The sequence below is a fragment of the Pleurodeles waltl genome, chromosome 5 (genome assembly GCF_031143425.1).
Source record: "Pleurodeles waltl isolate 20211129_DDA chromosome 5, aPleWal1.hap1.20221129, whole genome shotgun sequence".
In the NCBI taxonomy this organism is placed as follows: domain Eukaryota; kingdom Metazoa; phylum Chordata; class Amphibia; order Caudata; family Salamandridae; genus Pleurodeles; species Pleurodeles waltl.
This window is the reverse complement of record NC_090444.1, coordinates 58,918,799-58,941,110: the sequence shown is the minus strand read 5'-3', so window position 1 is coordinate 58,941,110 and position 22,312 is coordinate 58,918,799. Positions and strand designations below refer to the sequence as shown.

At 43.4% G+C, this 22,312-nt stretch overlaps 1 protein-coding gene across 1 annotated transcript in view; it reads left to right on the top strand.

Moving 5' to 3' along the window:
• Positions 1 to 7,711: 7,711 nt before the first annotated feature.
• GPN1 (GPN-loop GTPase 1) overlaps positions 7,712 to 22,312 on the top strand; it is a 97,941-nt gene continuing 83,340 nt past the window's right edge. The window contains exons 1-2 of the mRNA XM_069233555.1: positions 7,712 to 7,929; positions 16,108 to 16,201. Of these exons, the coding sequence (XP_069089656.1) occupies positions 7,798 to 7,929; positions 16,108 to 16,201 (226 nt within the window). The 5' untranslated portion in view covers positions 7,712 to 7,797. The remainder of the gene's footprint in view (positions 7,930 to 16,107; positions 16,202 to 22,312) is intronic.

Sequence of the window (22,312 nt, the reverse complement as noted above, 5' to 3'; positions counted from 1 at the left end):
AAAAAATAATTTTTCCTTTTTAGGCGCTAACATTTTTTTTCTCTATTTCCAGATTATTAAACTACATTTACTGTGAATAATTCACAAACCTTAATAACACACATACCAGTTGTTAGAATAAATGCTTGTTGCAATCCCATGCAATGGTACATATTTCATCAACCTCGAATGAATGAACGTCTCAGTAGGCCCAGCTGAAGTTAGAACCTTCAACCATGATATTAAAACAAGCCTTTGTACTGGCACATTGACTCATTGAATCATAAGAAGGCACAACCTGCAAATATATATCAAACCTAAATGTATGCATTTACTGAAGCCTGAGACACTTTAAAAAGTACTCTGAATGAAAGAAAATGCAGTTTAAACAGTGCTTTTGCCCCAAATCGACTTTGATATTTTAGGCATTAAAAAATCAATATCCTACAATTTTCTTGCATAATATGCATTACCAGAATGTCTATTACACAATCCATGAGTCAGCCATTGAAAATATTAACTCATACTTTATAGAAATGAGCTTGTTTGCTCCTGCGCCAAGGGAAAATTGCACATACAAATGTCATTTTAGCGGTGCAACATAACTTAAATTAAATGTTAATGTTAAGAGGTCATAGTATAGGTATTAAGCTTTATAAATATTAAAAAACGATTTTGAAAGGCACTTATTTTTTTAAATAATTTTTCCATAATTAATAATTTTCTTTAAAAAAAAAAAAACAATTATTTTTTTTTGGGTTATAATTCCACATATAAAAGCAAGCTGCATCCCTTGCCTATTATTTGGGATAGATTAACTCACAAGCCTAAGCGCATAAGCCTAACTTGAAATGCGTCACATTTTTGCGCCACTTTCATTTAAAAGGAAGGTTATGCAAAATTCCACCAGTGTTTAACTGGGAAAGTGCTGGCTGAATTTAACATTCCTATCAAATATACTGCAGCTGAAAAGTTTGCCTGTGAACATCTAATACAATGCATCTAAGAAAAATGCTGTAAATTTATTTATTTATTTGCAAAAATAGATAATTTCGTTTTTTTTTGGGGCCCTATTTATATCTATTGAATGTGTTTTCTAATTTATTAAGCATTTAACGGCAGTTTTGTATATGTGCACAGTTGCTCATTCTATAAATTAAAGAGCAACATTTAGCTATGTTAGCACATCACATGGTTCATTTCTGGATTTTTTCTAAGTTTCTACTTAATATTAATTAACCAACATTTTACTTAACAAACTGAAAACATCAAGAAGACCCACAAACACACATTGAGCTCATTTCAGATATAAACAGAAAACACTCAGGACACACAATACAGCGCGCTTTAGCCATTTTTCATAAATAGCGCCGTCACAATTTACTTACAGAACCGTTTGCAGATCCTAGTTGTAAGTCATATTTACAAGAGAAAAGAAAACTTTTCTCAATAGTGTTCCAAAAAACTGCAAAAACAGCCTCACAGACATTTATTTCCAAGAATAGCGGACCCATACTTTATTAAACGTGATAGGGCCCACGCCGTGTTTAAAATAGAACTCATAAGTTGGAGTTCCAATCGGAGGTATCAGACATGAATCCTCCAATCGGGAATCACTGTTGCCACCAAAAACCAAACCAAGTACCAAATTTGCTACGATTAGGCATCTTCGCTCACTAACCGAGCTTCAAACTTCAAGGGGCTATCTCTATCGATACACTCGCAAATGTACGAGACCCTCGGTTTTTGAAAATTGCAATCTTCAAATAAAACTAAGGACCAATACTAAGAACCAAGAACCAAAAACTAAGAACCAAAGGACCAAAGAACTAAGGACTGGGAGCGACCCACTTATATTTCAACTAAAGCAGATGGAGAAAAAGTCTCTTCATTACCTGCCTACACAAATTGCAATTCGCGTATACAAACCTATACAAACCTATCAAAGCTATACCAAACAAATAGTTGTCCAAATTCTAATTGCCAAGTTCTAAATGACCTAACAGTCTTTTTTTTTTACTTACGCCAAAAAGGTTCTCAGTCAGGGGTGACATCATGTGGAGGATCAAAATCAGGAAGATCAGAAATATACTGGGCTGCATAATCAAAGAATCTCCAGAATCCCTGCGCACAGAGTACCTTCTTGGTAGAATCCTGTTCTGTCCTCCTCAGTAGATTTCAGTCTCCTGACAAGATCACTCCCACAGAAAGTCACTTCTCTGATGAGCCCCACGTTGGGCGCCATTTGTAGTACTAGAGATTTTCATTCTCAGGGTAATATAACAAAGAACTTGGCAAAGAAGCTGAAATATGAAAAGACATCTTTATTAAACTCAATTGAGTGAGACTACGTCTCCCAGAAGCTGACCTATAGCAACTGAAAGAGGCAGTCTCCAGAAATGGTCTTAGCTCAGACCTTTTATATCATTTATTATGCCCTAGGCATGCAAGGGGGCTGTACCAGTCACATTCCTAAACAAATGAGAAAAGCTAGAGAGGCAACATGTGAGTAGCCTTTGGGGTTTTAACAGGATTACAGTTGACCATTCACATATTTTCACTACAAAGAAATAGCAGGTTTATGATGACAAGCCCATATTTCAGTTTGTCCAGCCCTCAATCAATTACCCGGCAAGGCTTAGTACTTTCATCAGATATCGACGGACCCCCAATATAAACGGGCACCTCCTCCTTGTAAAGCAAGTCATAAAGAAAGAAACAGGGACAGGTGTGTGTAAGATTAGGCATGGTTTGTGTGTGATGAAAGGTTTATGATGTGTTGTGCCTTGATACTAATCTCATTCGGCCACTGGGAAAGAAACTGGCCGAACAGGTTTGGCTTCAGGCAGTGGAGTCAGCTTGCCCAGGTCACGAAGAAGTCATAAGAAACTGTACGTGTCCTAAAGCATGAGCATGGCCTTAGTGCAGCCTATGTGAGGGCAACCACATAAATGGCTATCGTTCTAAAATGGGATCAATATGCAGTATCATATACAAGGTCATTCCATTGATGAAACGCGATAAAAACACTCGTACATATCGTATTTGCCATTTGCGGCTCTCTGATACTAAAATCGGCATGATAGGGCCATGCCTCCAGTGTGGTTCCGAAATTTTAAGTACCACAGCTTAGCAGCCATATAAGTAAACTTACCAAATCCAAACATTTCTGAAAACTAGACACACAAGGGAATCTATGGAGGGGTGACTTGTGTGGATCCCCCAGTGTGTTCTTACCCAGAATCCTCAGCAAACCTCAAATTTAGCTAAAATAAATCACATTTTTCCCACATTTCTGTGTGGGATCACCGCACTGGGACAAAGTTCCTACCACCCAACATTCCCCTCAGCCTCCCAGTAAAAATGATACCTCACATGTGTAGGTGGGCCAAGTGCCTGTGACAGGGAAGAGCCAAAAACATGTCAAAATTGAGGGGGAACCAAAGCGGGTCCAAAAGGGCAGTTTGGAAAAAAACATTTTTATGCCGACAAGTGGGGCAGAATTTTTATTGGTATAGATGAGACAATGCCCCCTCTCTCTTTTTTTGAAAAATAAATGATCCCTGGTCTCTGGTGGGCTTTCTGCCCCCCCTGGGGGGCAGATGGGCCTTCCAAAAATAGGCCGATCTGCTCCCAAGGAGGACAGATATGGCCAACAGTAATGTGCCCCCATGGGGAACGACCCTTGCCCAAGGGACTACCCCCCCCAATAAAACACACACATACACACACCAATCCCTGGTGCCTAAGTGGTTTCTGCCATCCCCACCCCTCAGGGCAGATCGACCTAATAGAAATAGGCCGATCTGCCATCAAGGGGAGCAGAAATGGCCTAAAATAAATTTGCCCCCCAGGGGAAAGACCCTTGCCTAGTGTGAAATTAACGCAAAAAAAATAAAAATCCCTGGTGTCTAGTGGTTTCTGCCCCCCTTGTGGGCAGACTAGCCTCATAAAAATAGGACGATCTGCCCCAAGGGGGGAAGAAATGGCCTAAAGAGAATTTTGCTCCCCACATATAAAAAAATAAAACAAAAAAAAATCCCTGGTGCCTAGAGGTTTCTGCCCCCACCCGGGGGCAGATCGGCTTAATTACAATAGGCTGATCTGCCACCAAGGGGCACAGAAATGGCCTAAAACAAATTTGCCCCGCCAGGGGAACGACCCTTGCCTAAGGGGTCGCTCCCGTCACGTGAAACTGGCAAAAAAAAATCCTTGGTGTCTAATGGTTTCTGCCCCCTTGGGGGCAGAGTGGCCTAATAAAAATAGGGGGCAGAAATGGCCTAGAGTTCATTTTGCCCCCCAGGGGAGCGACCCATGCCTAAGGGGTCGCTCCCCACATATACAAAAAAAAAAAACTGGAGTCTAGGGGTTTCTGCCCCCCCAGGGGCAGATCGGCCTAATTATATAATTATATAATGTTATGCATTTCTCCTCTGATCCGCGCTGGAAGGGCCTCTGATGAGGTCAGCCCGCAATCGTGCGCTGATGTCATCAGATGCCTCTGGGGGGGTCAGAGGGGTGGAAGGGGAAGCAATTCCCCTTCCATCCCTGTCCAGGGAAGGGGGGTGCTTGACCCTAGCGCTCCCCAAGGGCCCATAGCAGGACGAGCTGGTCTCGTCCTCGGCATGGGGCAACTGTTGCTGAGGGTGAGACTAGCTCATCCTGGGCACCCAAGGGCTTAAATATGCTCATGTTTTAATTTTTCATGGTCACAATTGTGCCTTCTTTATTAAACAATATGCTAGTGAAAAATAAATAAAGTTAAACTGTATTCTAGACTAGACTTATCGCTAGTATCGAAACGAATTTGCATTTCTAATGTTTAGTAGAAGATTTATGAGTTTGAAAATATGTTCAAATGAGAAAAATGCACTTCTCTATTGTAGCTAATGTGTTTAACAAAGCATTAACAGAGTTTTTACAATTTAAATGAAATGTTTTCCCAATATTGTTGAAATCATATTATGTGTATTTTATTAGCAAATATTGAATTAATTACATTGTATATTTTCTTGTGTTAGCTTAACTTAGGCCTGCAGAGTTTGTATTTGCATTCATGCAAAGTGATGAATCATTGTTCTTTTTAATGTGAGTTTTTCGCTAGGTTCTGTTCTTATGAGTCTCTTTGCAAATAGCAATAGGTTCTTTGTTCAATTTCACAGAGACTTTTAGTTTCGTGACCTTGGAAAAGGAACATCCAGGTCTATGGACTTAACATGAAATAATTTGTTTCGATTTGATATATGGATTGAGATGGAACTGAGACAATCATATTATAAACCCTGGGCAGAAATTAAACTGTTGCAAAGGAATACAATTGTCTCCACCGTTCAGAGTCACACCTAAAAAGGAGATGTTGTATGGTTAGACCTGAGAATCTGACAGACTGTTGCAACCTGGAGTTTTATTAACATTTTGATTAGATGATGCCCCTTTTGCGTGACATTGTGCCACTAGATCGACAAATCAAATTGAATTATGTGTTTTATATTAGAGATAGACTTTGAAAGTTTGTCAGTCTCTCTGCAGATCTTCAAACCTCTTGACCCTCATTAGTTTTCTCTGCATTTTTCCTAAACTTTGCTGCTGCTCCTGATGCTTTGCTGATGAAGAATCCCTAGGAGAGGTGTAGCTCTCTGCTGATTGCCAATTCACTTGACACGTCCCTTTTTATAGAATAGAAGCTATCATGCTGATACTCACTCTTTTTATTTTTCTAGCTAGTATTCTGCAGTTCAAGATATATTATTTCTTTTGTATTTTGCCCACATGTGTTTGTTCCCTAACATGCATTTCCTAATTTGGTTAGCCGTAGGGACAACCTACGCCCAGCTTAAAAAATTGTATACTCTGCTGAGATTAACTTGACAAATGTTGATACAATCTGACCTAAGATATGTTTCTGTATCTCAGATAATTTCATTAATGACATGCCTGATTCTTCTTGAATGTCTAATTGTGTTAATGCTAATTTGTCTGAACTTGTTTCGCCGCTATGGGCAACCTATGGTGATCATATATATTTACAATTAGATTTTACGCATTGTCTTTATGACACTAACTTTGTGGTTGTAAAATAAAGTTTGAATTTTATTCCTGATTGGAGTTTTGCTTCCGTGACAACATTGGTCATGGTGTCTAAATTGTTGAAGTGGGATTAATGTAGAATTGTTGATGGTTCCCCACACTTCTTTCTGGGTCAAAATGTCCTTTGACCTCGGTGAAAGGGTTGATTCCTGCGAAGGATGAAAATGTGCTTGCAACTGCAAGTGTTCCCAATTCAGAGTCCTTGCTGAAAAATAGAGCTTTGTTTGTCCAGTCGCACTGCCTTTCCTCCCCGTGTATGCAAATTCTAGAAGAAAGCATTGTAGAGAATAATCAAAGCAGACAAGTGTCACAAATAGCACAGGTTCACTTTGTGACTCAGTGCTAGGGCTAGAAAGCCTGGCTGTACTATGGTGAGGAGATGGGCTAAGAGAGGTGGGGTGAATTGTTTACAGGGGGCTTTGCAGAGGATATGAAGACAGCATTTCCTTATTTAAAGATCCAGGAACTCCATACAGGGAACTGCAGGAAGATGCTAGTTTCTGGGTGCTGGTATTGTGAGGAGCACTCCAATAACGTGATTGGGTGATGGGGATCTCTGCAATATGGTACTGGGGGTGATGAGGGCTCTATTGTAAAAGCTCTGAGGGTTGGGAGCTACTGGAGGGGAGGGGGGCTCTGCACTCGAGCCTCTAACGTTTTTGGAACATAGACCATACATGCCAATAAGCCATATTCAGGTGGGGGACTCGACTTTTGAAGCTAAAAATCATAAATGTCAGCATTTTAGAGGACGACAGTGGGAGATTCTAAAAAAACATAATCGGGGCAATGTATTTCCCCCACTGACTTCTATTAAAGTCAGACATGCCCCTAGACCTGATTCAGGCTGGAGACTCACGTTTTTTTAGGCAAAAATAGCTTTATTTTGGCTGTCTGCCACCTAAAATTGCCTCTGCTTCAATAGAAGTCAATGGGGGGGAATACATTCTCCTCAATAGTTTTGTAAAATCTCCCCTTTTCCTCTTCTAAAATGTTGGCATGTATGGAAAAGTGTGGGGTGCAGTCATATTAATTGTTGTTAGCAATACGTGATACGTATGCAGAAACAATTAGAGCCATGTAACTGCCAATGATAAAATGTCAGTCGACATGTCACGCGCCATGGAACTGTCACGCATAACCACATCTCAAATGTAGACATGTCACGCACAAGCAAACTCAACACTTGCCAGCCCTGAGCAAACAAGTACCAAACATTTAAAGATGGCGGAAACTGGGACATCTTTTCAGTCGAGGGGCCAAATAGAAAACGTCGTCACAAGGAAGCAAAACTTCCACATGCGTCAGAGAGCTTGTTGTTGCTGTCGCCGGCCTTTTGTAACGGTTGGTTATAAAGTAATAAAAAAAGGCAGACTCGATAAATGATTCTAGTAATATTAATGGAATTGGTTTGAATTTACGGAGCGTTTACAATTATTTTCTAATTTTATAAAACCACATTTATTTAAAATATATTTTAAATAGAAAATATGTTCGCATGTTTGAATCGAATATCAATGATTTCCACACTATGGCAATTTTTTCCGTTTTGATAAACGGATTACTAAGCCTTGTCGTCCCGCAGAGGCTGCTATAGACTGTGCGCTCCGCCGCACCCCTCCAAGATGGCCGCTCCCGTGTAGTTCCCCCGCGTGGTCCGTCGTCCAGCTTTACGCCCCGGGCTCTGACCCGGCTCCCGGTGTGCTGGCGGCGGCGCGAACCTGCGGGAGCATGGCGGAGGCGGCTGGAGGCGCCGGGCAACCGGGAGAAGCCCCCGAGACCCCGGGGAGGGCCGCCCAGGGGGCCCCCGTCTGCCTGATAGTGCTTGGTATGGCGGGCTCCGGCAAGACCTGTCTGGTACAGGTAAGGGGAGCAGGGGCGCCGGCAGGGGTGCAGGCAGCGGGGGAGGCCGGGCAGCGGTGCGGGGAGCGGGGCCAGGCCCAGGCCGGTAAAGCCAGAGTCACATGAACTGGCCTGGTAGTACTGGTGTGAGTCAGGTGCAGGGATAGGGGTGAGAGCAGCCCAGTGCTGTGAGGTCAGTGCTGGGCGAGAGAGGGGGTGCTGGAGAGAAGAGCCCCCCAGCTGCTGGACACAGCCTAGCTTTGCTTGGGAGAGCCGCAAGCACAAACAGGCATGTGCAATGCAACGGAACCTGCGTTTGCTCGAGTTAGACCTACTAGCATTTTAAATTCCTAACTGGACTTTTCTTGCTACATAAATTGAAAATGAAAAGTAAAACAGTTGATGTAGGAAGTTGGCTCTGTATGTGCTATTTCAAAGTAAGGAATGGCATGCACAGAGTCCAAGGGTTCCCCTTAGAGGTAAGATAGTGGCAAAAATAGATAATACTAATGCTCTGTTTTGTGGTAGTGTGGTCGAGCAGTAGAGACACACTCAGAGACAATTCCATGCCAATAGGTTTTTGTATAGAAAAATATATTTTCTTTGTTTATTTTAAGAACCCCAGGTTCAAGATTTACAAGTAATACTTCAAATGAAAGGTATTTCATGTAGGAACTTTGAATTAGCAAAATGGCATATACAGTTTTCACATAAATGACGTATAGCTATTTTAAAACTAGACACAGTGCAATTTTCAACAGGTCCTGGGGGAGGTAAGTGTTTGTTACTTTTTGCAGGTAACTAAACCACCTACGGGGTTCAAGTTTGGGTCCAAGGTAGCCCACCGTTGGGGGTTCAGAGCAACCCCAAAGTTACCACACCAGCGGCTCAGGGCCGGTCAGGTGCAGAGGTCAAAGTGGTGCCCAAAACGCATAGGCTTCAATGGAGAAGGGGGTGCCCCGGTTCCAGTCTGCCAGCAGGTAAGTACCTGTGTCTTCGGAGGGCAGACCAGGGGGGTTTTGTAGGGCACCAGACGGGACACAAGTCCACACAGAAAGTACACCCTCAGCAGCACGGGGGCGGCCGGGTGCAGTGTGCAAACAAGCGTCGGGTTCATAATAGGAATCAATGGGAGGCCAAGGGGTCTTTTCAGCGATGCAGGCAAGGGGGGGGGGCTCCTCTGGGTAGCCACCACCTGGGCAAGGGAGAGTGCCACGTGGGGGTCGCTCCTGCACTGGAGGTCTGATCCTTCAGGTCCTCGGGGCTGCGGGTGCAGAGTCTTTACCAAGCGTCGTGTCTTTGAAGCAGGCAGTCACGGTCAGGGGGAGCCTCGGGATTCCCTCTGCAGGCGTTGCTGTGGGGGCTCAAGGGGGGGGGGTCAACTCTGGCTACTCACGGTCTCGTAGTCGCTGGGGAGTCCTCCCTGTGGTGTTTGTTCTCCACAAGTCGAGCCGGGGGCGTCGGGTGCAGAGTGCAAAATCTCACGCTTCCGGCGGGAAACGTGTGTTGTTTTAAAGTTGCTTCTTTGTTGCAAAGTTGCAGTCTTTGGGGAACAGAGCCGCTGTCCTCGGGAGTTCTTGGTCCTTCTAGATGCAGGGTAGTCCTCTGAGGCTTCAGAGGTTGCTGGACCCTGAGAACGCGTCGCTGGAGCAGTGTCTTTAGAAGTGGGGAGACAGGCCGGTAGAGCTGGGGCCAAAGCAGTTGGTGTCTCCGTCTTCTCTGCAGGTTTTTCAGTTCAGCAGTCCTCTTCCTCTTAGGTTGCAGGAATCTAGGTTCTGGGGAGCCCCTAAATACTGAATTTAGGGGTGTGTTTAGGTCTGGGGGGGTTATTAGCCAATGGCTACTAGCCCTGAGGGTGGCTACACCCTCTTTGTGCCTCCTCCCTAATCCTATTGGGGGAATCCTCCATCTGCAAGATGGAGGATTTCTAAAAGTTAGTCACCTCGGCTCAGGACACCTTAGGGGCTGTCCTGACTGGCCAGTGACTCCTCCTTGTTTTCTCTTTATCTCCTCCGGCCTTGCCGCCAAAAGTGGGGCCGTGGCCGCAGGTGGCGGGCAACTCCACTAGCTGGAGTGCCCTGGGGTGCTGTAACAAAGGGGGTGAGCCTTTAAGGCTCACCGCCAGGTGTTACAGTTCCTGCAGGGGGAGGTGAGAAGCACCTCCACCCAGTACAGGCTTTGTTACTAGCCACAGAGTGACAAAGGCACTCTCCCCATGTGGCCAGCAACATGTCTGGTGTGTGGCAGGCTGCTAAAACTAGTCAGCCTACAAGGATAGTCAGTTAAGGTTTCAGGGGCCACCTCTAAGGTGCGCTCTGGGGTGTATGTTACAATAAAATGTACACTGGCATCAGTGTGCATTTATGATGCTGAGAAGTGTGATACCAACCTTCACAGTTTTCAGTGTAGCCACAGGGGTGTGGAATTTATTAAAATATCTACTTGTCCAGGGGACAGGTTGCTTCTCAAATCTACTTGTCCTGTAAAAAGATCTACTTGTCCCTTTGGTGCCATGTAGTGTGGCGACAAATTATGGCAGCAATCTCATTATGTAAGAGCTCTGATAATAGCCTCCCTGATTATGCTAGGGCTACTACCATAGTAGGGCTTGAATACTTGCAGTTTCAATCCCTACTGTAGCAATTTCCTTATTTTGCCACCTTTCTGCAGATCTGCATACTGGGACTGGAGGAATCAGTAAGCAATAGTTCCAGGGCTGCAATGCCTTCGAGTCTGCAAACCTACTAACCTGCATGCTTTAAAGATTTTTACCAGCTTCTCTCTAATATTTTCCCATGTTAAAAAGGTTGGACATTTATTCCTGACAATGGCAGAATTAGAACTTCTTCCAGGGTTGGGAAGAAAGTGGCTGGAGGGAAAATGAACTTGTAAATGCTCAATAGATTTTCACATGAGCAAATCTACACATGCTTATTTACCCATGCTAAAATACAGTTCACAAATATTTTATAGGGGTACGACATATTCCACGGGTGCACTTTTGTGACTTTCTTTAAAAATTTGGGACCACATGTAGGTAGGTTCAGATTTGCGACCCGCAAATCCGAATGTAGGATGAGGCTCACCGCCAGGTGTAACAGTTCCTGCAGGGGGAGGTGAGAAGGACCTCCACCCAGTACAGGCTTTGTTACTAGCCACAGAGTGACAAAGGCACTCTCCCCATGTGGCCAGCAACATGTCTGGTGTGTGGCAGGCTGCTAAAACCAGTCAACCTACAAGGATAGTCGGTTAAGGTTTCAGGGGGCACCTCTAAGGTGCCCTCTGGGGTGTATGTTACAATACAATGTACACTGGCATCAGTGTGCATTTATTGTGCTGAGAAGTTTGATACCAAACTTCACAGTTTTCAGTGTAGCCATCATGGGGCTGTGGAGTTCGTGCATGACAGACTCCCAGACCATATACTCGTATGGCTACCCTGCACTTACAATGTCTAAGGCCTGCTAGAGGGGTGTCTTATCTATACCTGTAGGCAGTGTTAGGTTGGCATTGCACCCTGAGGGGAGTGCCATGTCGACTTAGTCGTTTTGTCCTCACTAGCGCACAAAAGCTGGCAAGCAGTGTGTCTGTGCTGAGTGAGGGGTCCCCAGGGTGGCATAAGACATGCTGCAGCTCTTGGAGACCCTCCCTGGCATCAGGGCCCTTGGTACCAGGGGTACCAGTTACAAGGGACTTACCTGGATGCCAGGGTGTGCCAATTGTGAAAACAAAAGTACAGGTTAGGGAAAAAACACTGGTGCTGGGGCCTGATTAGCAGGCCTCAGCACACTTTCAAATCAGAACTTAGCATCAGCAAAGGCAAAAAGTCAGGTGGTAACCATGCCAAGGAGGCATTTCCTTACAGTTGACATAAGCGAGCCAATTCAAAGCGACATGACCAGCATGAGCGCGACAGAGACGCAAAAGGAAAAAGAAGTTCGCTCGCAGTCAAATGTTTCAGCAATCGTGCAATTATCCATGTAACAGGGTCGGTGGCCAAGGCGGTAACAAAACTGCTCCAAGGAAGGACAAACGTGAAGCATTTACCAATGATAATAAGTGATTTTTGAAAGGCAAGCCCGAGAGAGAGAGAATGAGTGGATCTGTCCTTAGTAAAAACTATTGTTGCTAGCTTTGATGCTTCCAAAACATATATCCCTGCATGTTTACATGAGCTCCACTGTATTCTGGTGACCATAACTGGCAGGACCTTATGTAATCTCCATTAGAATACATTAGCTTTGGGTCGGCACAGTGGACTCGAGAACAAACATTGCTTGGCACATGCTAGATCCTCATGGAACTTGTAGGGTGAAGTAGTGTCTTTAAACAAACAACTTATTTGTGAGGCAATGTGATTTCCCTCTAAGACAACTATGATTACTTCTGGTAGAACTGCATATTATTGTATTGAGGTAATGGCGATCCATTTGGTGCCACCTGTGACAAATTTTGATTGCCTCAGACATTTTACATGAAAGTAGTGTAAAGGGGTGCTGCATTTATCAAGATCAATATGAATTTTGAGGGTGGCACAGATGCCCATGTTTGGTGGAAAAGTTTCATGGCTCAGACAAAATTTTAATAAGCGTGATAGTGGTGGTATGTGTTTTAATTGGAATGCTCTTAGTATGGCATTGCAAAATCTGATAAACCAAAGTTGGCTGAATTGTTTAAAGTTCTGTTAACATAATGTATTTTATATAAAGTTTGCTGGCAAATATGATGCTAGCTGAATCAACGGTATATCATAGCCTGCGAATTAGATGCTGGCCTGAGTAGGAGCCTAACTCCAACAGTTTTTGTTTTCCTACTTTTCTCTTTATCCTTCATTCTCCTGCTTCTGGTTCTTTCATGCTTGCCGTGAATCAAAGTCTGATGAGGAAAAATAAGTTCTGTTCCTCCAAAATGAGTGCCAGTGACCACCACCTGCAACCAGTAGTACAATCTTGGCACCCGCTGGGGTCACAAGTATTTCTCACTGCAGATTAAGTGCTGATATTTGCCCTGCACTGCTACCACCAACTAAGTCAATAACCATACTAAATTATATTTTAATTCACAATAACATTCCAGATTGTATAGTATGACCTGGTTGCGAGAAAAACTTGGTGTACGCACCTCTCCTCTGCAGTCCATTGAGTTGCCTTTGGCCCTTGGGCTAAAGTGGATAGTGTTGGGCCTCTTAATTTGTTATCTTCACACCATTGTTACGCTGTTGTTTTGGTGGCTTTTTTACTTAGTGGCCAGAGGTCATGATTTTGGCGGACCCTAACGCAACAATAGTTGTGAATTTTCTTTATAGATGTTTTCTGCATGGAGAGATTCCCAGAATACTTGGTAGCGGACAATGGGTTAAGGTTTGTGAGTGAAGTAATGGGAGATTTCCTAAAAACTGTGGCAATCACATTTGAAAAGGTGGCTTTTGCACCCTCAAACTAATGGTTTGGCTGAGCGGAAGAACCGCGTGGTGGATGAGTGCATACAGTCCACTCTTCTAAACCGTGCAATGTAATTAGGATGGTCAGAACCATGCTGTAGCTTTGTCGCAGTACACTCTCGAATGGAGGCTGCACCTTTTCAACTTTTAAGGAGCAGGAAACAATTGTCTAAATTGTGTCCCGCTTTGATGTAGAAATGTTTGTGCGACAGTGGTGGATTCTCCTGTGAGAACCAGCGTTAAAGCTGCTCAGGTGAAACTAACATGATTTTGACCAAAGGAGAAGTACTAAGGCTGTATATGTTTCTCAGGGTGGGATGCCATTCACATCAAAGTAACTGATCTTATCCCTAAGTACAGTCCTAATTTGGTGATCTTGTTGTGGTTGACAATGTCTGTGGCAGCGCTGTTGGAGTCTGTGGTCATTGCTGGTAGAATTTTTAAGAAGGTGCTTAAGGTGGGTGAGGTGCAGGCTTACCGGGCTGGAGGTGATGTGCTTTCTGATTTGTATGTTACGGTGGACACTGCCTCTGTTCTGGGTGTTTGTACTCCTAGTCTTCCCATTCGCTTCAGATTACATTGTTACTAAACCCAGACAAGACTGAGCTGATTTGTTTTTTCCTTCATCTTTTTATTGCTATTTTCATAACAAAACAACGGCAGATCCATATCATCCCATTTTAAGTAGAGCGACACATAAGCAAGTTTCAAAGGACATTCATTCTCCCCCTCCTTCACCCACCCCCAAACCTCAGAGTAGCACACCACATTCTAAAACAAGAGCGAGGCAATCCCAAAGCTTTACCTCTCTTTCTTTATCGATTTGGTGGTTCAAGTTCCGTCGCACTGCACTAGAGCTGATAGAGTTCTGAGCAGGACAAAGAAATAGGCGTTAGAGCCATAAAATTGCATTGCGAGAATAGTGGTGTTTGTGTCAGTTTTTTTATAGGAAAGTACAAATTTGCACAAAATAGGGTTGTGATTATTATAAATGTGATTTTGCTATTGAGTGACGCTGCACAGTTCTTACTTTATCCTGCCATTGTGATGGAAGTAGGAGTGATGTAGTGATAATATTTTGGGGCAGTTATCTGGAATGGCTATTTTTCTGATGTTTGGTCCTTGTTACGGTCATTATGCCTCCTTCCTGTTTATTATCTATGTTTAACTAATTCACTCTTAAGACCATATTCTAAATTTCACTTATGGGTTTCTAAGAACTGCATCTGAATCAGTGAAGCATGTCACTGCCATAGATCCTTCAGAGAGCAGAAAAGGAAAATGAGGTAAAAGACCATGGTATTAACCCTTTTTATAGTTCTTTTTTTTTTGTTGCATTTTCAGCAAAAAAATATGAAGATTGAATCGCAGGATGGTAGAAGTATTGAGTGAATAGCTGGCATTTCAACATGTGTTATGCTGGTCACCCTAAGAAAGCAGAGTTAAAATAATCATCAGCAATAGTCTACTTAATCCCTTAAGGATAGCTGCAGTTGGGTTAAAAATGCAAGACTGAAAAATGATGCAGTGGGACTACGAAGTGGAGATGTACCTAGTGGATTCACTGGTGTGGAAGGGGCGGGGGAACATCATTCCAGAAGGCATTTGTGAACACATAGAGGAAGTACAGCACTAGCAGTTCCAGGCGAGACACCGCAATATGTATAGCCTCTTAAAGGAGCATAACACATGAACGACACATGGAGAATGCACATTGCCTCAAACAAACACAGTGGATACCAAACAATTCAGAATAATGTTGCATAGAAAGAATTGTAATTAGGTGTTCCCTAACCCCCTCAGGGCGCTACTGTGTCATCCCTGTGGTCGGCCAAAAGTCTTCAGCTATTGGATGTTTCCGGAGTCCCCTATGCTCCTCCTCCCTATGTAGAGACGTGTTCTTGGCCTGGACTCAATGCAGATCTACCAATCACAATGTTTTCACTGCGGACAGTTTATCCCCCTTGATTACCTGGGCTGTCCTGGTTCCTAGCATGTACATGAACTGCCACATGAACAATATAATCGCCTTGTATTACTACCTGAAGTTATTAAAAACGGTTTATTAACTTAAAAGTTACTACCATCATTAGAGTAAAGTTAGATTATGAAAACCTGCTACTGGTGGGATCCTCCAAATCTAGTCTCATCTTCAAAGCTCAGCACGTAGATACTAACCTGCCATAAAGATCTCGCTTCTCTCATACTATGCGAAATACACATCGGCTTCCAGTCACAGATCTGCTCCGATGTAAGACCTTTACTTTAGATCATAGGTTAGTTTGTAGTACCATATACCCACTGTTTGAAATAACACCTTCAACTTTGTCTGCCTGAGTGAATGTTAATGTTGGCCAAATAAAAGTTTCTGACTCTTTCCAGAAGTATTAGGAAGAATGCTGGTGGGTGGACGTTGCATAACCTGTTCTGCCCATTGTGAATTTCCTTACCCAGCTAACTGCTCTTGATGGGAAGACTGTTCTTTGTAAGAGTTGAGAACACACCCCTTCTGACAGTCATTGCTGTATGTCAACAGTAACAAGTAGTTGTCTGTCCAGGTGTTAATGATTTATAAATGTTTTCAATTATTGCAATAATCTAGGTGAGTTAAGCAATGCAAAGACTTCGTAAGGTGAAATCCAGTGTGAAAGGTCATACAGAAAGTTTGTAAAGTATTTTGTATGAAGTCTACTGTGTCATGTGATTAGTTGGCAACCAAGCCTTTTTTGACCAGGCCCTCTCTCCTTTTTTCACTTCAGAGGCTTACAGCACATCTGCACTACAAGAAGTCACCACCATATGTCATTAATCTGGATCCAGCTGTGCATCAGATACCATTTCCGGCAAACATCGGTAAGTGTCTATGGGCGTGGTCTGCATCTCGCTTTTGGCAAAACTTGTTTTTAGAGAGAACAGGGTTCTAGATGTAAATTGATTGGAAGGGTAAATATTACTTGAACACTCAGGAATTGTACATTGTTGCGGTGTCTGCAAACCAGGGTGTGGAATTTAATAAAATATCTACTTGTTCATGGGACAGGTTGCTTCTTAAATCTACTTGTCCTGTAAAAAAAAAAAAATCTACTTGTCCCTTCGGTGCCTTATAGCGTGGTGACAAATTATAGCAGCAATCTCATTGTATAAGAGCACTGATAATAGCCTCTTTGATTATGCCAGGGCTACTACTTTAGAAGGGCTTCAATACTTGCAATGTCAGTCCCTACTATAGCAATTTCCTGATTTTGCCACCTTTCGGCAGATATACATACTGGGGCTGGAGAAAGCAGTAGTTTCAGGGCTGGAATGCCTTTGAGTCTGCAAACCTACTAACTTGCATGTTTTACGGATTTCCACCAGCTCTTCTCTAATGAGAGAGGTTGGAAATCGACTCCTGACCATGGCAGAAGTAGAAGTTCTGGGTTGGAAAAAAAAAGCTGTTGGAGGGAAAGTGAACTTGTAAGTGCTCAATAAATTGTCACATGAGCAAATCTTAACATGCATATTTGCTCGTGCTAAAATACAGTTCACAAATATTTTCTAGGGGTATGATTTCCTGGTCTACTTCTGTATATTCTTGTGAATTTATGAAAGCCACTAATTCAAAGACATATACCATTGATGCACTTTTGTGACATTCTTTAAGAATTGGGTCCCTAATGTTAGGTCTCATGTTAGGCTGGCTTTACTGTGAGTGATCGCATTGTGCTCTTCCCCAAGGAGCATATTAGTACACAAATTAGGTGCTAGAAACTACCGGCAATCATTGGCGTAACGAAACTGGAGGGGACCTTCCAGCAAAGAACGTGGAGGGCCCCCCAGACTCAGGAAGATGCTGTGTTCAGGGGGGTCCTTGGAGAGCGGGCTGCAAGGCCTTTGTTCCGCCACTGGTAGCAATGTGTGCTTTTTGAGACCAAAGCCTTAATTTTCTCTTTTCCAGTGTTTGTTACAATGGTGAGGGCCTGGCCGCTCCTACAACTATAAAGTGTTACAAAAGCGATGTGAAAACAAGACACGTTGACGAAACTAAAAGATAAAAAAAAAATTGTTGGATCTGTTGGCTTTGCCAGTGCTTGTTTATTTTCATGCTTCCCATAATCTTGTTGAAAATGGTTACCCTGATTTTTCCATTAGGAATTTGTTTTGGGAAATATTAGCGTGCATCAACACATTGTACTAAATGACTCTACAAAGAAATGGCTCCTAAAATGTCATTGAAGCGAAACTTTTTTTTTCCTACTTGCATTTTTTCCTGAACATTTTATTTTGAAAGCAAAGAATCATCACTCTTGCTCACAAGCTTCTGGAAACATTTGCATCTAATCAGAGAGCAAGCATTCTGGGACCATTATATTGAGCCTTCTTTTTTTTTTTTTTTTTTTTCTTTTATCTTACTGTTGTGGCTACCACACATGGACCTGTAAGGTTGGACCCTAATCTTTTCAACTCATGCTTTCTACTACTTATTTAACGTCCACCCATTCCTGACATGGTGGTAATTTATGGCAACCTAAGTAGAATAAATTGTTTGCCAAAAAGGCAAAAGAAGATAATTTGAAAAGAAATTGATTTGGGGGAAATAAATAATTGTTAGTAAGTTTAGCGAAATGTCCCTTTTAAGATTTTTCACATCAGCTCTTTATAAAAAAAAATGCTGTCTCCATATTGATCCCTATTTGTATATTCTGCGCAGCAGTATGCACTATTGTAGTCTTATTTTATTCTTGTTGAAGTATTTACTGAAATAATTTATAAATAATATTAACTTTAAAAGTACCATCTCAATTAGAAATAAAATCATAGCTGCAGTTTCTTTGTTTCATCTCCTGCTTTAATATAGTTAATTAAGTATGTGAATGTCTCGGATTATATTGTTTAAGAACAAGGCTGTCATTCACTAGAATCTTTTCCCAAGAACTGTATGTCCATCCAGTGTCTGAGGAGCAATCATAATGGCTGATGGTGATCTTCTGCTCCTTGTTCTAGTATTCAGGTCTATGCAGCTCCGCTTGTATCACTCGACAACCTTAGTTTTCTCTTCCAATAGCAAAACCACAGTTGTCTCACCCTCCAGAGCGACTCTGCAAGTTTACCTATAAATGAGTCGGGTCTCCTTCATACTTGATTCCCCTCTACCACAAGAAGCATGCATGCTGGAACTGCCAGACCATTTACTTTGTACTTGTCAGAAGTTGTTCTTTTAATGATCAGGTGTGAGTAAGGGTTGAGAATTTGAAGAGTTGTTGAACTATGAGGTCCAATATACACCTGGAAGACTGTGGACTCCTCAAAAGCAATTGCCCATTTTTGTGGCCAATATAATTTTTGGTGAATGGAAGCACCGCTCAGAGGTAGGACAGTGTACGCAAAAATGCCTATGATCAGGAGATATTAACATGAAGCAAAATTAGTTTCTATTACTGCACAAATAAACCAATGGCATATTAATTGACTAGCATAATGTTTGTAACTTACACAACGTACTTGGTATTTTATGTTTGTAATGTGCACATTCACATCAAAGGGCTTCTTGGCACTGGATAATAGATATTTGTTACCCAATTCGATGCCACTTGATCTGTTGATCTCCGAAGGATCAAAGGCTGAGCAAACCATTGGCATCTGAACCTTTGACAGACGACGAGTTTAACGCATATGCCTGCAGTGGTGTATTCCTTCACTGAGCCACCAGACCCGGCAATATATTTGTGGTTACCTGCATTAAGGCAACTTACTGTGAAAGGTGTTTGTTTTCAAATCCGGGGTATGAAAATATACAGAGAATTGCTAAGTTAATGGTTAGGGAGTTTCTACCACTTTCAGTACCTTATTAAATAACCTAAAGTTATCACCTCCTTTGAGACAGAGGCCTCATCTCCACCGTCCCACTTGAACAGATTATCTTTCTACGACCTTATAGTAAACAATTTATTCAATCTATTGGTTTCTTGTTAATTTCTGTCATTAAGTTAGTCTGTGCTACATTTATTTTGAAAATGCGACCGGATATAAGCATGTAACTGTGCAAAAGCACAGTGTCCCTTTTTGACATGACTTGGTCACCCCCACTTTTTGCCTGGTACTCGATGCAAATTTGAGCGAAAGTGCGCTGTATTCCTGCTAACCTCCATGCCAAATCACTTTTCCTAAAACTGTGCAGTTGTTCCCCAATTGGCAATACATTTGACCTCCCCCGTAAGTCCCTAATAAAGGGTACCCCATGGTACCTAGGGCATGGTTACCTAAGAGGGTCCCCAAGGGCTGCAACATTTATTGTGCTACCCTCAAGGACCCATCACCTAGCCCATGCAGACTGTGTGTCTTGGTGCAGCAAGAAGTGAAAACACAACATAACACAGCCTGTGTGCCATGCCCCCTAACACTGCATGCAATATATTTAAGTCACCCCTCTAGCAGACCTTACAGCCTTAAGGCAGGATGCATTATATTACACGTGAGTACATATCTGCAAGAACAAAGCAAAACACAAATGATGGACGGAATGCGGAACCAATCAAACATTGACCCCAGTCACAGATCTGGGTTTAATCCATCATTCTTTTTCTCACCATGCCACCCCAGTTTAGACCCAGCCATATGCAAATCAGCCTTGACCCTGTTCCTCATGAGAACAGTCCAGCCCGAACCGCCAGGCCTGGTCCTCCCTGGACCGGAAACGAGCATTCCGGGACCAGTTTCAGGGTTTCACCCTTCATCAGCCAGGCTAGCTTGAATCCAGTGGCATAGTGAGCCCGGGACCCACGTGTGGCCATACCGGCGCACCTGTGGCAGCAGAAACCAAGCAAAACACAAATGATGGACGGAATGCGGAACCAATCAAACATTCACCGCAGTCATAGATCTGGGTTTAATCCATCGTTCTTTTGCTCACCATGCCACCCCAGTTTAGATCCAGCCATATGCAAATCAGTCTTGACCCTGTTCCTCATGGGAACAGTCCAACCTGAACTGCCAGGCCAGGTCCTCCCTGGACCAGAAACAAGCATTCTGGGACCGGTTTCAGATATCCCCCTGCTTTGTCTTTGTCGATTCTTAGCCATAGTGAGTGAACAGGGAAGCCATTTTTAAGTGGCTGTTCTACATGATAGCTTCACAGAAAATAAGGATGTTTGGTATCAAACATTTCGGATTAATAAAATCTCACTGAGCCAGTGATGGATTAATTAATACACGCAGCCAGAGGGCTCCTTAGAGGTGCCCTCTGAACACCTACCATGTATCTGTGTGTGGACTGACCAGTTTCAGCCAGCCTGCCACCACCAGATACGAGTCTTCTCCACAAAAGGGGAGAGCCTTTGCTCTCTGGGTTGTCCTAAACTAAGCCTGCTCCGGGAGAGGTGCTTACACACACCGCCCAACAGGGTAACCTGCGTTCCAGGGCAGGGAGCTTGAGAGAGGCCCACTGCCCTTGATATGCAGATCTGGATTCACTCACAGGAGAGATGCCAACTCCAGTATCCCCTCTCTTGCCCCGGGGCCATTTGGTACCTGGACAGGTAGGAAGTTTAATATGCAGGGAAGTGTGTCCACCCCTCAGGACAATCCCACCCTAAAGTGAGCTGCTTGATGTGAACACAACTTGAAGAAATCTGCCATCTTGGTGTTGGCAGATTTAGGAACTATGGGACCGGATTATGCACACTTTCCACAGGAAATGGTCATATAGGGTGTGTTGTGACCATAGTGGTAAGCAGCCCATTGGCTCCTACCCTACACTCTCCGAAATGCTCCTAAATTCAGTATTTAAGACAGGCCCTGGCACCAGGAAAGCAGATTACTGCTGACCTACGAAGAGGAAGGACACCCAAGAGCTGCAAAAGCAAAGGCTGAGGAAGAAGCATCTGACCTGGCCCTGGCTCTGCCAACCTGTCTGCTGTTCCCAGCGATCTGCGCCAAAGTTGACTCATCCTGCAAGCTGCCGTGCCTCCAAAAGCATCGGAGGCCTTCCTGCCTTCAACAAAAACCCAGGAACTCCAATGTAGCTGCTTCCCTGTATCTTGCATGCACCCAAAGACAGACTGTGAGGACTCCAGACCGCCTAAAATCCAACACCTGAAAGCACCACTACCCGAGCTGAAGTAGACCAACGGTGCTAGTGTGATTTCCTCAGTCCTTCAGAGACAAAACCCACCTTAGACTTGCCCACTGTGGACTCACTGACGCTGTGGCAGCTTCTGCATGCAGGCCCCACCAACCGCGAGTGCTCCGGTGGAGAAAGCCTGAAACCTCAAAGCACCTCTGCAGCCGCTGTCGTTGGCCTGCTGAGTAAAGGACCTAAGGTGTCCCCATGTCCTCGGACATCTAGAGAGCGGAACCCCCTTGTTTGTTCCTCCGGACTGGATCCCCAGACCTTACCTGCAGCATCTTTTCGACCAAGCTGATCCTCATGGACTAACATTGGTCATACTTCACCTGTGCACCTGGCTGCCCCAGTGCCACTCGATGTAACCTGTTGGTGTAGTCTCCTGTCCAGTACTAACCTCAGGTACAGGAGTTTGGCCTCGTAAGTAGCTGTACCATACCTGAATCCAGTACTTGTTGCTATTGTCATAGGATAACATTACTACTTCTGACAAATGCACTTAGTATCAACTTTCCAGAGCTGCAAATATTCTGTTTGCAAAAATGTACTTACCTGATCGTAATTATTTGGTGCCAAAACATATATAAAAATAATTGTTTGTAAATTGGTGTGGATCTCCTTCTTGACTTGTGACTTACTTATTGACTGTGTGTGTATATTTGCAACTGTCTCACACTCTCTGATAAGCCCAAGGCTGCTCGACCACACTACCCCCCTAAAAGAGCCCCTTGGGATTGCTAGAGCAAGCCTCTGCCCACTAGTAAGACAACCCCTGGACTCTTTGCATGATATCTCATTTTGATATATCATATAAATAGCCAGCTCCCTAAATGTAGAAGTAACATTTATGCTCAAGTGCCATA